The sequence below is a fragment of the Cebus imitator genome, unplaced genomic scaffold, assembly GCF_001604975.1.
Source record: "Cebus imitator isolate Cc_AM_T3 unplaced genomic scaffold, Cebus_imitator-1.0 Scaffold3, whole genome shotgun sequence".
Taxonomy (NCBI): Eukaryota; Metazoa; Chordata; class Mammalia; order Primates; family Cebidae; genus Cebus; species Cebus imitator.
In genome coordinates, this window is record NW_016107318.1 from 10,420,437 (window position 1) to 10,434,980 (window position 14,544).

Sequence of the window (14,544 nt, forward strand, 5' to 3'; positions counted from 1 at the left end):
TTAATTAATCTCTAGATTACTTATAACACCTAATACTATATAAATTTATATAAATAGCTGTTATACTGTATTGTTTTTTTTAAATTCATTGATTATACTTTAAGTTCTGGGGTACATGTGCAGAACATGCAGGTTTGTTCCATAGGTATACACATGCCATGGTGATTTGCTGTATCCATCACCCTCAAATATTTTTAAGCCATCTTTGGTTAAATCCGCAAATGTGGAACCCATGAATACAAAAGGTCAATTTTGTGTGTGTGTGTGTGTGTGTGTATGTGTCTGTGTGTATTCATCTAAGTATAAAGAAAAATATAAGGTATTTTACACAGAAAAGCATATAAATATGTGAAAGCAATATATATGCACATATTGCATTATTTACTTTAGAAGCACATGATGATGGGAACTTTAAACATACAAATGATAATGCTACAGAAATGTACTCAGCAAAGGAGAATGAAATTATGACATATTTTTGGCCTACATCAAAATGTGCAACATTTCTATAATACAAATGATTTGATGATTACTTTACGCATTAAAAAACAATAACATTTTATTTTTTATTGAGTGCCTTCTATGCTTCAGACACTGGTCTTTGGACTTGGAATACATCATTGAACAACCCAGAGATGATTCCCTTGTGAACCGTACATTCCAATGAGAGAGGAGAGACAACTAGCAATAAAGAAGTAAATATATACCATGTCAGATGAAGATGATTAGTATGGAGAACAATAAGGACGGTTAAGAAGGAAGGGACTGAAGAGTAAGGGAGTAGAATTGTTATTTTACATAGGAGGTCAGGGAGCATCTCTTCACAAGGTGGACTTTGAGTAGAGACTGGAAGGAAATGAGGATGCAAGTATGACCTGTCAATATCTGAGGGATGAATATTGCAGACTGAGGAAGTATCAAGTAAAAAGACTCTGAAGCAGGGGTGCTCTTGGTTTGTGTTCCACCAATATGAAATAGTCCAATATTGTTAGAGCAGATTGGACAAGGGAGACAATGAACAGAGATGTGGTCGCAGAAGTGGCCAAGAGGGTTGATCATTTAGGGACTTCTAAACCATTGTAATGAATTTGGCTCTTATTCTGGAAATTAAAAAAACGTGGGGAAGTGAAGCATAGTTGTTCGTAGCAAGAATGGAGGATTTGTCTTGCTTTAACAGAAACAATGTGGCTACTGTGCTGAGAATGATTTGTAACAGGAGCAGAGGCACAATCAGGAGGACCAATTAGGAAATTACTGAAATATTCCAATCAAGAAGTAATGTTAGCTAGCACTATCATGATAACTATAGGAGTGATGAGAATTATAAGATTTCAGATGCATTTCAAAGGCAGAACCAACAAGATTATAGCATCTCTCAAGACTTAGAAATGTTTCATAATGACATTGATGAACTGGTAATAGTAACTGTTCATCAACTGCACAGATAAGCTCTGCAGGATGAGAGCAGTAAACAGACGGGATCTGGCGACTTTGACTGAAAGGGCATTAAATAAGATTCAGATTATAAGGAGGGTATCAGCTGCATTTCTGAGCAAAATATATATGTACTGCTGAGCGAAAAAGGAAAGAACCCAAACATTTTCTTTAATAATTTATTCATGTACTGCTCTTGCTGACATGGAATTTCTTTTTTGTCAGTCATTTTTTTTCTTGACATTCTCTTCACTTGTCAAATTACTTTTGCTATTAGGCAGTTTTCTCATACCATGTTATTTAATCATTTTAGGAAGGTTGACATTTTTTTCCCTTGTAAAACATCCTTAGCCCCAAATAAACCCATACTACTGTTTCTGAAAATTACAGTTTTCCTACCACCCCTCCTCCCACATCTTCTGATTTCTTTAAGATACACTATTTGTAGGTAAAATGCCTCTCCGACTTTGTCTTCTCATTCTTTTGCTCTTAGTTACTACTTACTGTGCATGCTCTGATTTAGCTGTCTTTCTCCATAAATAGAAGTGTCCCAAACTATGTTTTTCAAATGAAAAAAAAATTACCTCTCAATTCTACAATCTATTATCACTTCCCACTAGGATGATTTTCCCCCTTGTTTAAGTTCACGGCAAGTTTATGGATAAAGCACACTGGTTACACAGTTACTACCTCTGTTGCTTTAGTCTTTGAACCATGTACAAATATTACCACATTACATCCTCCAAGGTGCAGGTTTGAGCAGGCAATTGCCACGTCAAAATAAACGGGAGAGGTAAAAGTGGTTTAATGTTCTTTCCTTACTAGGGAATCTATCTCTGTAGTTTTGGAAAATGTCATTCACTTAACAAATTTTCTGTAGTTTTTCTAGACTTGCAACACTCTCATGTAATTGAAGGCAGGATTGAGGCAAGGAGAGATGAGTAGTTTACAACTATATTTCTATGATATAAATCTTCTTTTTCTTTTTCTTTCTAGATACTGAAAGCTTTTTTTTTTCTTATTATAAGACAGTGTGTTTGGAAACATAATCTTTAGAATATATTAGCAATATAAATTATTCATTTTTTAGAATCAAACAATTCTAATAACTGAATTTTAATCAACTTTTTAAATGTTCATTCTAAGATTTTTGAAGGCCATAGTAACAAAAGAAATAATAAACCATTCAGTAAGATAAGAAATCAGATCCAGTTGTTATTCTGAGAGGGCAGAAGTCATACCACCCCCAGGCTTCCTAATGCCTTCAGATTTACTATTAGATTTTTGGAGGAAACTGGCTCTGAGAGCAGAGGGAAACATGATCCAGTGAGGAACTAGCCTCCGGGAAGATTCAACCAAGGTTATCCTCATCTATTACCCTACGTATATTTACGGCCATTACTTTTTCAATGGATTGATTTCACCTATCTCAATGTATATACAAGCCTAGCTCATTCACATTTTAAGAGATCAATGTTAGTCTTTAATAGTGTACCATGACTTAAAACATAACAATAAACATAATGGAAGTTCTAACAACATACCTTGAATGATTAATACAAATAGAAACATATTTTCATAAGTAAATTCCAAAAAAAATGTTCTAATGATTTACAAGGATCTAGAGTCTGAAGTTTTCTAATCATTTTCAAAGATTCACTAAAAATAATTTTTATATAAGGAAGTTTATAGCAGCTTCAATATTAGGAAAAAAATGCATTCAAATGTTTTAGATTTTATAAGGTTTGTACTGAAGGGCAATTTTACTTACAAGACTGTACTTGCTGAGAACAGAGATACCTTCAGAGAATCCCAACTTTTACAATACTTGCAAACTTGTCTAATATATCCAAATCAATCACATACAGCTATAATTTCAGCATGACTGACAACAGAGATCAGATCATGAATAAGTTGAAAGAAAGTTTGGCAAACAGCTAGAAAAACAGTGAACCATGTAATTCCTGTTGATACAGCTGGTGGCCCAATAAATCTCACACATATTTTACAGTGGATGCATCACTGGAGAGAGCATTGCTGACTACAAGGGGACAGCTACTTCAAGCTGTAATTTCACCAGTGCTAACTCTTGTCAAAAGAACAATATGAATAAATTCTGCTTTAGCACCTACAAATTACTCATGATGTAACCCTTTTTCTTCTTACTGCACTTTTATTCATTTCTTGAGTCACAGGTAACTCTTCCATCCATCTATCCGTTCATCCATCCATTCACCCATCTGTCCACCCATCCTCTAATGGCCTCTTAACATGTGCATACTGACAATCAACACATCAAATTATTTATACCACGATATAAATGACTAATGATAGTTTAGTAAATTTAACCCCTTGAAAAAGTTGAATATAATAACATAAAACTTGATCTTAGGAAAAGAATCTCTTAGGTTAATAGTTTCAAACAATGACAGATTTTCATTAAGGGTTTAGGGAGTTAGTGCTGGAGACTTCATTAATGCTCCTAAAATCAGACTTCGTACGCAATGATATGCCTTTGTTCTCGGAATTTTTTTTTAACCAAATAATTTTGTTTTTTCTGCACCTTTCAAATATAAGGGAATCAAAGATCACAGCTTAGTACCCTATCACATTGGATATTCAATATTTTTAAAAAATTAAGGTCAAGTTAACACGTAAAATTTCATTTATCTTTCTTGTGAAAGAGAAAATGAACTCGTGATATGTTTAATGTAATTTATATGATCTTTTATATGTCCAAGTAATGCACCACCACCATTACATATTTTTCTAAAAAGGATACCTTTGTGTTCCATATACTTTTTGCGTTTATCACATGAACCCAGAACTCTTATTTCTTGTTCAAAGAGAAATACAAGGTTTACCATATTTGCCTTTCACAGAAAAATTTCTTGGTTAGCTACACTAAAGAAAGCAGGATATGGATGGAATTCTGGGAGCGTAAAATGTGATATACTCATTCAGGTTTTAATTAAATTAATCACATGCTTGCAGTGCCAAGACAATGAATTTTTTAAAATTCATTTTCCTTTTCTGCCCATGTCTTATCATGATTCCATGCCCTTAAAGGAAGCAGGACTATGATACTCTATTCTCTAGTAATAATCCTAATTTAATAATAGCTAATGTTTTTATTTACAGCAAATTCAGTGCAAAGCAGTGGAAGCATTTTCCTTGAATTATTTTATTTTGTCCATACAGCAGTCCTGTGAAGTAAATACTATTTATTTTATAGGTGAGAAAACTGGGGTTTAGATGGGTTAAGTAACTCAGACAGCAAATGTTAGAGCCATATTTGTTGGACTGCAAAGCACTGCTTTTTTTACTGCATTATTTCATCACTGTGTAAATGTTTAAGGTCTGGGGGAAGCTGGAGGTATATTACAAACTAGAATATTTTCATCCCCTGTGAATGCTGACCAGAGGTTTAATTCAATGTGAAAGTCCTTAAGTCACAAAGATTGTGATTCAACTATATTTTAGAAGTTTGATTTTTTTAATCTTAACTTCCTTTAAGGTAAAATTAGTTCATAAGGCAAGGACATATTTGCTTCATGAAAAGAGTTGGTTGACCTTGTGATTTGTCTCTATGAGATCTATAACAACCTTTGAAAGATTCTCATTGTTTCTTACCCTGAGCTTCAACCTATCTTCAAGTAAGAAATTTTTAACTACCTATCATTGTCCTCCTATGAAACAATAATATATTGAACACATCCAGTATTATTCTTTGGAAAGTACCGAAACCTTAAAATTTTTCCAAAGACTGTCCATTTGAGTGAGGCTGCCTTAATGTAGTATGTAAATCCTAAATATAGACTAAGGTCAGCATGTTTATTTTCCACAGCATTTTTAAACCATGTGGGTTCTGTAGGACTGATCTCTCCTCTTTATAGTCTCTAAATTCACTACTCCTCTACGAGCAATGTTATTTACACTGTTGCAGTATTTAACATGAGCAAAACATCAGATCAGAGAACTGGAAGTGTCTTTGGGACACCCTCCCAGTTCTGCTCCCATCCCAGGTTACATCTTTGGCAAGCATGGTGGGGGGAGCTGAGCCTCTGCACCCCGCCCTGGTTACAACTTTTCTACTCTTCTCTTCTTCTCTGGGCACCCTTTTTTATTGTCACTGTTATTTAATATGGCATGTTTATCATCATCCATCAAATTAAGGGGATAGGGTGGTGTTCAAATTCTTTTGCCATTGAACTATAAAGTTTCATTTCAACTACCTCAACTTAGTAAGGATATTAAAATAATCCTTGGATATACTTGTTTTCAATAATAATGCTCTGTACATAACTAAGTTTCCATTCAGGATGGCAATAGAGGAAGAAGATCTTTTGGGGCTATTGTCATGTAACTAAGAAAATGAATCTTGATTAGGCTTGTTGGGTGCCAAGTGCAGAGGTTCTGTTTCTTGCACCTGCAGAGCCTGGAGTTTTGGATGAAGAACCTTTCATTATCTTCATCCTGAAATGACTAGCTGAACAATGCAAAGAAATAATCCCACTGAGCAAATGAAAAGGGAAGACTTCTCCTTTGTGAGCCTCTAACCACACAGGTGTTGAATACCTCTTGTTGACTCTTTCACTGCTGGCTTTCCCCAACATCCGTTCCTTGCTCTTACCCACATCTATCTAATAACATTCCTCTGAAACTGATTTTATTTTCACTGTGCAGTTGCTTCAGCTCACAGTCCACTCCAAACGATGTGTTCTACTGGTGAATTTGAGAGACTCAAGCACTCACCTTCTTTGCCACTTTAACGTTATAGAAAGATTACATCTAGGAAGAACAAAAAAGCTATCTCCACAGAAAGAAAAACAGTTCTGGAAACATAAACACATGAAGATGCATGTGTTTATATCCCTACTCCCAGTAAAACAGCTTACAATCGCAGTGCCAGGCCAAAATTCACAGAGCAATGGAGGGAGTGGAGTGTAAAGAGAAACAGGCTCTGGAAGCAATCACTCAGATTTTTTTCATGTGATCATCTTTCTAAGAAAGAGCCCACTATGATTATTTAAAACATGGAAAATTTTAGTAGAAAATGAGTATTTTGTGCAACTTGGCCAAACATAATTTTTCACTATACAGCTCCAGATGAAGATTTAATTAGTCATAATTTTTGTCAGGTACATCTGTTCCAGGCAAATAAATGACCACATCCTTATGGCACAAATAATTGAAACCTTCTCCTCACATGAAACCTGTGAGTACATTATAGCTCATGAGCCCTTAGAAACCTCTCCAGCCAGTAATGACTGTTCACCTTAAAAGTCATGGACCACATAACCTATGATGTAGAATACAGCTTAGAGATTCACTTATCCAGTAATTCTACATATCCAGAATATATTCCAAGAAATATCAGACCTGCAAAATGCTCAAATAAAACCTTATAGAATCCTGTGGTCACATAAGTTTGGAAAAGGATCTGTCCAAAAAGATAGTAGTCCCCAACCCTTTTGGCACCAGGGACTGGTTTTGTGGAAGACAATTTTTCTGCGGACTTGGGGGTGGGATAGAAGGTTGTTTCAGGATGATTCAAGTGCATTACATTTATTGTGCACTTTCTATTCTTATTATATTGTAATATATAATGAAATAATTATACAAATCGCCATAATGTAGAATCAGTGAAAGCCTAAGTGTGTTTTCTTGCAACTAGACAGTCTCATCTGAGGGTGATGGGAGACAGTGACATCCGACTATGTTGCTTATGTCCAGTCTACTCCATAATTTCATTTCAGTGGCTGTGCCTGCAGAAAAGCCTGCTTCACAAAGATAGAATGTTGGAAATGGAAGCAGGCTTTTCAGTCCTTTGTGGAAACCCAGGATATTCTGCCTTGACTTTAATCCAGAACCTATAGAGATTTAAGGTTGTCCCAAACATACTTTTGAGGCCACAGTCGTTTGCAATCTCAAGTAGTTGAGTCTCTTCTGGCAGGGACAAAGTTGATTCACCTGCTTTATTCACAAATGGGTTGCGGATCCATTCCTTCTCAGTTTGGGTATCTTTTGTGATTGAGAAGTAATGTTCAAACCCTTTTGAAAGTTGAGCTGGGTGATCATGCACCAGCTGAGAGAAAGAAAGTCCTGGCTCAGCCTCTTTCAAAATCTCTGCTAATGTTTGAAACATGTCAAAAATACCAATGTTCACTCGTTGCCCCCATATCTTCAGTTAGGCTTTGAATGCAGCCATGTTATCTGCCGACTCTAACGCGGTTGTTGTTCTTCCCTGAAGTGAAAGATGGTGTCCGTGGGGCAGGTTGAATATGTCACACAAGTAAGCACGTTTTGTGACCCATTCTGTGTCACTGAAATGTGCTGCCATATTGGTGACTGTTTTTCTAAAAGAAATCCCTGGGGTGGCTATCATAACTAAAAACTCTGGTCAGTGATCTACTGTTAGAAAGCCATCTCACATCTGTGTATAAGAGAAAGCATACGTGTTCTGTGTCCATCTTCTCACAGAGCTGTGGGAACAGTTGAGTTGAGGGCATTTATTTTAACCTGTTTGGTAATTTTAATCACATTCTGCAAAATGATATTAGTTCAGGTAACATTTTTCAGCTAGCCAGCATTTTTCTACGAATGACGCAGTGTGTAGACTCACATTCAGAAGTGACCTCTTTGACTTAAATAATGAAACCAGAAAGCTGTCCAGTCATGGAAGCTGCTCTGTGCATGCATATACCAACACAAAACAACCAATTCAGTTTTCCCGACTTGTAATCATTCAGAGGCTTGAATAGTCAGTCCTGCAGCTGTGGTGTTGGTTGGCAACAAAAGTGCACATAGCATATCCTCATGAACACCTTCCTGAAAAATATATCCCACATAAACAAGCATTGTCGGCTTGTCAACATCAGTAGACTCATCAACCTGGATTGCTTACCACAGTAACTCAGTAATCCTCCCTAACATTTGTGCCTTAATATCCTCTGCTATGTCATCAATTTGTCTAGTTATAGTGCTAGCCAAAAGAGGAACGCATGCCACCTTTTGAACTGCGGCCTCTCCTAAAAGTTCATGACAAATGTTCTTAGCAGAAGGCAGGATCAACTCTTCACCAATAGGAAAGGGCTTTTTAGCTTTAGCAATGTGGTTAGTCACAAAGAAAGATGCTGTTAGTGAAGGAATATTTGATGAAGTGGTGACTTTCAATAACTGCTTCTGTTCTTTGTGTTCAGGTTTTTTTGTTTTTTTAAAAAAACTCCAAAGGCTTGTCTTTTAATGCAGGATGATTGGTCTCCATGTGGTGAAGCAGTTTTGAAGTTTCATGCCTTTGTTGAATAGCCAGTTACCACATATTATACAAAGTGGGCTTGGAGAATGTGAATCATCTGTTGTAATGAACCTGTAATTTAACTTGTTATTTTCTTTTAAATTCAGCTTTCTTTTTGTTGGCAGCCTTAGAGTCTTCTGCTGTCTCATTGTTGGGTCTTTCCCCCTTTTCAAAGAAGCTCTCCAGTGATGTTTGTTTCTTACTTATTTTGGTGAGGCTTGGCTTTTGGGCTTACCAAAACTGTGACTGAGACAAGAGCGCAGTGTGAGAAAGAGGCACGGACAGAAGTGGTAAACAAAATAATGGGTGGGCCACATGCAGACTAAAATAAGTGTCAGATTCTGACTTAAAGCCTGCCATCCGATGCAGCTGTGCAATCGAACTTCATCAACTTACTTACCACTAAAAAGCCTGCCACCAGATACAGCTTAATTGTTACTTGCCACTCACTGATACGGTTTTGATATGAGTCTGCAAGCAATTGATTTATTATGGTCTCTGTGCAGCCAAACCTCTCTGCTAATATTAGTCTGTATTTGCAGCCACTCCCCAGTGGTAGCAACACTGCCTCAGCTCCACCTCAGATCATCAGGCATTAGATTCTCGTAAGACGGGTGCACCTTAGATCCCTTGCATGTGCAGTTCACAGTAGGGTTTGCACTCCTGTGAAAATCTAATGCTGCCATTGATCTGTTGGGAGGTGGAGCTCAGGCTATAATGCAAGTGATGGGGAGCATTTGTAAATACAGATGAAGCTTCACTTGCTCATCCGTCGCTCACCTCCAGCTGTGTTGCTGGTTCCTAACAAGCCCAGGGGTTGGGAAACCTTGCAATAAAAGATTCATAAGATATACATGTACATCACAATTTCTAAGAAGTACCATAGAAAGGGATCTTCTGGACATAATCAGACATGCTTATACCCGTAGAATCATTTCATTTATACAGAGTAATAGGGTTCAGAATGGTGTAAACTTGTAATCCACTGAAAATGCTCAGTCAATGCCAGTTAACTAAAATGAGTTGATTAAGGTCCAATGTGACCAATGATCAATTTAATTACATTCTTTCCTCAGCTTCTGCCTTTCTATGCATTGGCCAATGACTTTCTCATTATCCTAAGGATAACTACAACAGCCTCATAGCAATTCTGCCGATTTCCTCTCCTGCTTCTTTGCAGACCATGTTCCACACAACAGACAAATAATCTTTATAGGATTTTAATCAAATCATGTCACTCCTCTACTCAAAATCTGCAAAACCTTATCAGCTTAGAATAAAAATCAAATTTTATCATGGGCTACTATACCCTATAGAATCTAGGCTGCAGGCCCCTGCCCCACCTTCTCTTCTGGATTCTTCTCACCTGTTCTGTTCAAGCAATGATGACCATTTTGCTATTTCTTAAACAGCATGATAAACTTAATCTTGTTAAACATGTTTCCACCTCAAGCATGCTCTCCAGTTATGGCCTTTTCCTTTCCTGTTTCTTACTATAATAATTTTCTAGTATATGTGCTGCTGAAGCGAGCACGACTATAATAATTTTCTACAAATCACCAAATGATTCCTTTCCTCACATCATTTAATTATTTGTTCAAATATTACCTTGTCATCAAGGATCTCTGAGACTGCAACATGTTAAATAACATATCTTGCTCTTTTCTTTCTTTCACCCCATTCTGTTTTCATCTTAGTTTGTATCACTTCATATTAGGTCTATGAGGCCAGGGATATTATTATTTTTTTTCATTAATATGATTCCTGATACAAATATTTGTTTGAATCAACAAAAGGAATAAAGAATAAATAAATGGATGAATCCTTTTCTTTTTAAACAAGTTATTTCCAAAAGATGCACAATAATATGAATATGTAATAAGAATTTTTATGTCTCTAAGTAAAATCAATAAAGGCTTTCGGTTCAAGTTTATAATTTTAGCCACATCTGCATGGGAGTCTTCTCTCTATATTGATTACTCTACAACACTTGGACTCTTAACTCTGTACCTTGCAAAATGCTCTTAGGACTTTTTCTTAGGCATATTATTAATGTTACTAATTTTTATTGATTCTTATCCATATTTCCATGTGACAATTTAAGTATCTTCCCATTTTCAGTGTTTGTCCTAGCAGCCCAGGAAGCCCTAGATAACAGGATCATGTCCCTTTAACTTGTGTGGTAAGACACCCAGTGCTGAGCCATATGTGCACTGTACTGCATAAAAACCTTTTAATGATGAATTCGATTTTGATTTCAGTTCATTACGCTTGGGTTTTCAGGCAATGTTCCGGATTTCATGCTTTTGTCCATAATGAGTCATGGTCCCCTTGACAAACAAGAGAGTAATTGAACTAACCAGGTTATCAATAGAAGCTTGTGATGGTCTCCTGTTGCATATGGTTATTTTATCTTCAATAATAGTTAGATGTCATAAAAGATTACAACCTGTTTGTGTGACTGGGAAAGAGAGATGAAAGCCTGGGAGAACAATAGTGAAAATACAATCTTACCTGTACCTGTCATGAGCAAAAGAGTGTCATAATAATTGACAAGAACATGGAGCTTTACTTATAGATGTTTAAATATATTTCATTAGCTTTTATAGGTGACATGAAACTTTGTCTAACAAAATAATTTTTAAATTATTAAATGATTTCTTGTATTGTGGTTGTGAATATACATATATATGTGTGTGTGTGTGTATATGTGTATATATATATATACACACACATATATATGTGTGTATATATATATATATATATACACACACACATTCACACACATATATATGTAAACATGTATATATAAGGTTACATATATAAATAAATGTACATTATAAAGGTCAAAACATACATATATTTTTATACATATTATATACACTTGGGTGTGTGCATGTGTATATGTATGTATCTATATTACCCTGTAACATTTCTCATGCAAATATTTTTGGGAAATATTATTTCATTATTTTTCACCAACTTATTAGCAAGTACTAAAATATTTTCCTTACAATTTTTTTCTAGAACTATAAATAATAAGAATAAAAACACCACAGAGAAATAGAGGTGCAATAATTTCAAAAAGAAGTATCACCCTTAACAGAAAATGATGTGTTTAGTAGGGTATTTTTTTTAAATGAAAGGCAGCGTTCCACTGTAAGAATATTTATAGTTCTCACATATTGAAATATTCACTGACTATTGAAAAACATTAAACTCTGTACTTTTTAATTGCTTTCCAAAGAAACCCCAAATATATCCAGAGTGCACGCTTAGACCATATTTCTGAATGAACTAGCGTTTGTATCTTCAAGATTCTAGTTGTTGAATAATTTTCTATAGTGCTGTTTGAAATATGAATTATAGTATATTAACTTGGTAGAAAAGGAAATATTTATGAAAAGACACATGCATACAACTCCTAATGTTTACCTTCAAAATAATAATAATCATTATTATTATTTATTGGGTGTGTGCGTGTGTAATAATTTTTATTATTATTATTATTATTATGAGATGGAGTTTCACTCTTGTTGCCCAGGCTAGAATGCAATGGCGTGGTCTCAGTTCACGGCAACCTCTACCCTCCCAGGTTAAAGTGATTCTCCTGCTTCAGCCTCCCAAGTAGCTGGGATTATAGGTGCCCACAACCATATCTGGCTAATTTTTGTATTTTTAGTAGAGACAAAGTTTCACCATGTTGGTCAGGCTGGTCTTGAACTCCTGACCTCAGGTGATCTACCCACCCAAAGTGCTAAAATTACAGGTCTGAGCCACCATGCCCAGCACCCTCCAAAATTATTCTACTTACAGTCCTTTTCATCTCAGTCAATAACCTTCTAGCTACTTAAGCCAAATTAAATCACCCTTGACTCCTCTTTTTTTCTCTATCTCCCTTCAGTCCGTCTAGAAATCTTATCAGCTCCAACTTCACAGTAGACACCAAACCCAATAACTTTCCACCACTTCCACTGCTACCCAGCCTGGTATGAGCCACCCACCTTCATTTGCTTTGCTTACTGGATTCCCTACTTTTTCCTGTGACTTTTATCCTAGCCTCACTATGGTCTTTTCTCAGCACAGCAGCCAGTCATCTTTTCAAAAAACTGATCAAATTTTGTCTCTACTCTGCAGGGCTTCATTTGTCTTAGAATAAAAGTCAGTTCCTTGAAATGACCCGAGAGGTCCTACCCAATCTTCCATCCTTTGTTTCTCTTTGTACCTATTTCCTGCTCCTCTCCTTCTTTCTCTTTGTGTCGGCCACACCAATCCTGCTATTTCTTAAACAAGCTAGGCTAGCTTCAGCCTCAGTGTCTTACTGCAAGCTGTTCCCTCTTCCGAAAAGGCTCTGTCTCTAGATATCCACCTAGGTAAATTATTCATTCACATCTAGTCTGTGCAAATTTTACCATCTTGAAGAAGTCTACTAAGATTGCCCTATCTGAAATGCAATCCATTTCCTTCTCTGATTCCTCTTACCTTGCAACTATAAGGGGTTTTATTTTTTAACTGTATTGTTTATCACCTTCTACTATGTATTTGCTATATGTATTTAAACTATGTATTTGCTATATTTACTGCTTATAGTCTATCTCCCCATTTGTTACTTCACCTAGAATATAAGCTTCATCACGTCAGGGCAATTAACTGCTTTGTGCTTTGAAAAATGCCTGGCACATGTTGACAGCTCAATAACTATGGGAAATTTTGTTTTTTTAAAGTTAGCTTTTTAAGCATCACCCTGTGCAAGGCACTGTATATTGATCTTGGAATATGCAAAGGTGAATCAGATATTTAATCCTGTCTTCAAGGAACTGAAAAGGAAGTCTGGCATACCCATAAATATAGTACATGATACAATACAATACATTTCTACCAATACATGACAGAAAGTCCATGGTATGAGAGATCCAGATACTCAGAGGAGGGAAAACTTTTTCCAGCTAAAGCAATAGCGAAGAACATGGAGACACTGACACCTAAAGTAGATCTTGAATCTGTGAAAAGGGAGAACAACAACATTAAGACAGAAGAAACTACATTAAAAAAATCACTAAATTAATAAAAGCATAGGGAAGAGGCATGGAAAAACACAGAATATTTCAAGAAACCAGACTTTGAGTTAACATGACTGACTTGAATGCCAGATTCTGCAACTAAGTAGCTGTGTGACCTTGACAATTCATTCAACATCTATGAACTTACATTTGTAAAACTGAGATAATACCCTTAAGCTTAGAGTATTTTTGTGAGGAAATCGAGAACATAAAGCACCTAACCCAGTGACTGGCTCCCTATGATCACTCAATAGATGAGAGCTATTACTGAAGTAGAGTTGGACTGGAGTACAGATGAAGTGTTACCCTCACCAATGCCATTTTTCCAATAGGAAGCAGACCAAAATATATTGCATTTACTCTGCACGCCCTGAAAACATTCATCTATTGTTCAACTTGAAAAATGAAGCTGAAAATGACTAGTCTTGTATTTGAAGCATAAAACACTGAAAATGTGATGCATTGGCCTATCAGGCATAAGATTGCTTTGAATGTAGAAGGAATAAAAATATATGTGTGTCATATTTCTGCTGAGGATTATTTTTACTTACCCACTAGTATTTGTTTGTTTGTTTCTTTTACAGTTGCTCCTACTATTCAGGAAATTAAATCTGGCACCGTGACCCCCGGACGCAGTGGCTTGATAAGATGCGAAGGTGCAGGTGTGCCGCCCCCGGCCTTTGAATGGTACAAAGGAGAGAAGAAGTAAGGACTTTGTGATTATTACTGTGTTCTGAGCACTTTGCACTAATG

General features: G+C 36.1%; 1 protein-coding gene across 1 annotated transcript in view; it reads left to right on the forward strand.

Annotated features, from left to right (window-relative positions):
- The window catches only part of NEGR1 (neuronal growth regulator 1), a 909,650-nt gene that overhangs the window by 688,717 nt on the left and 206,389 nt on the right, over positions 1–14,544 (forward strand). Inside the window, exon 5 of the mRNA XM_017530454.2 lies at positions 14,376–14,496. Within this exon, the coding sequence (XP_017385943.1) occupies positions 14,376–14,496 (121 nt within the window). The remainder of the gene's footprint in view (positions 1–14,375; positions 14,497–14,544) is intronic.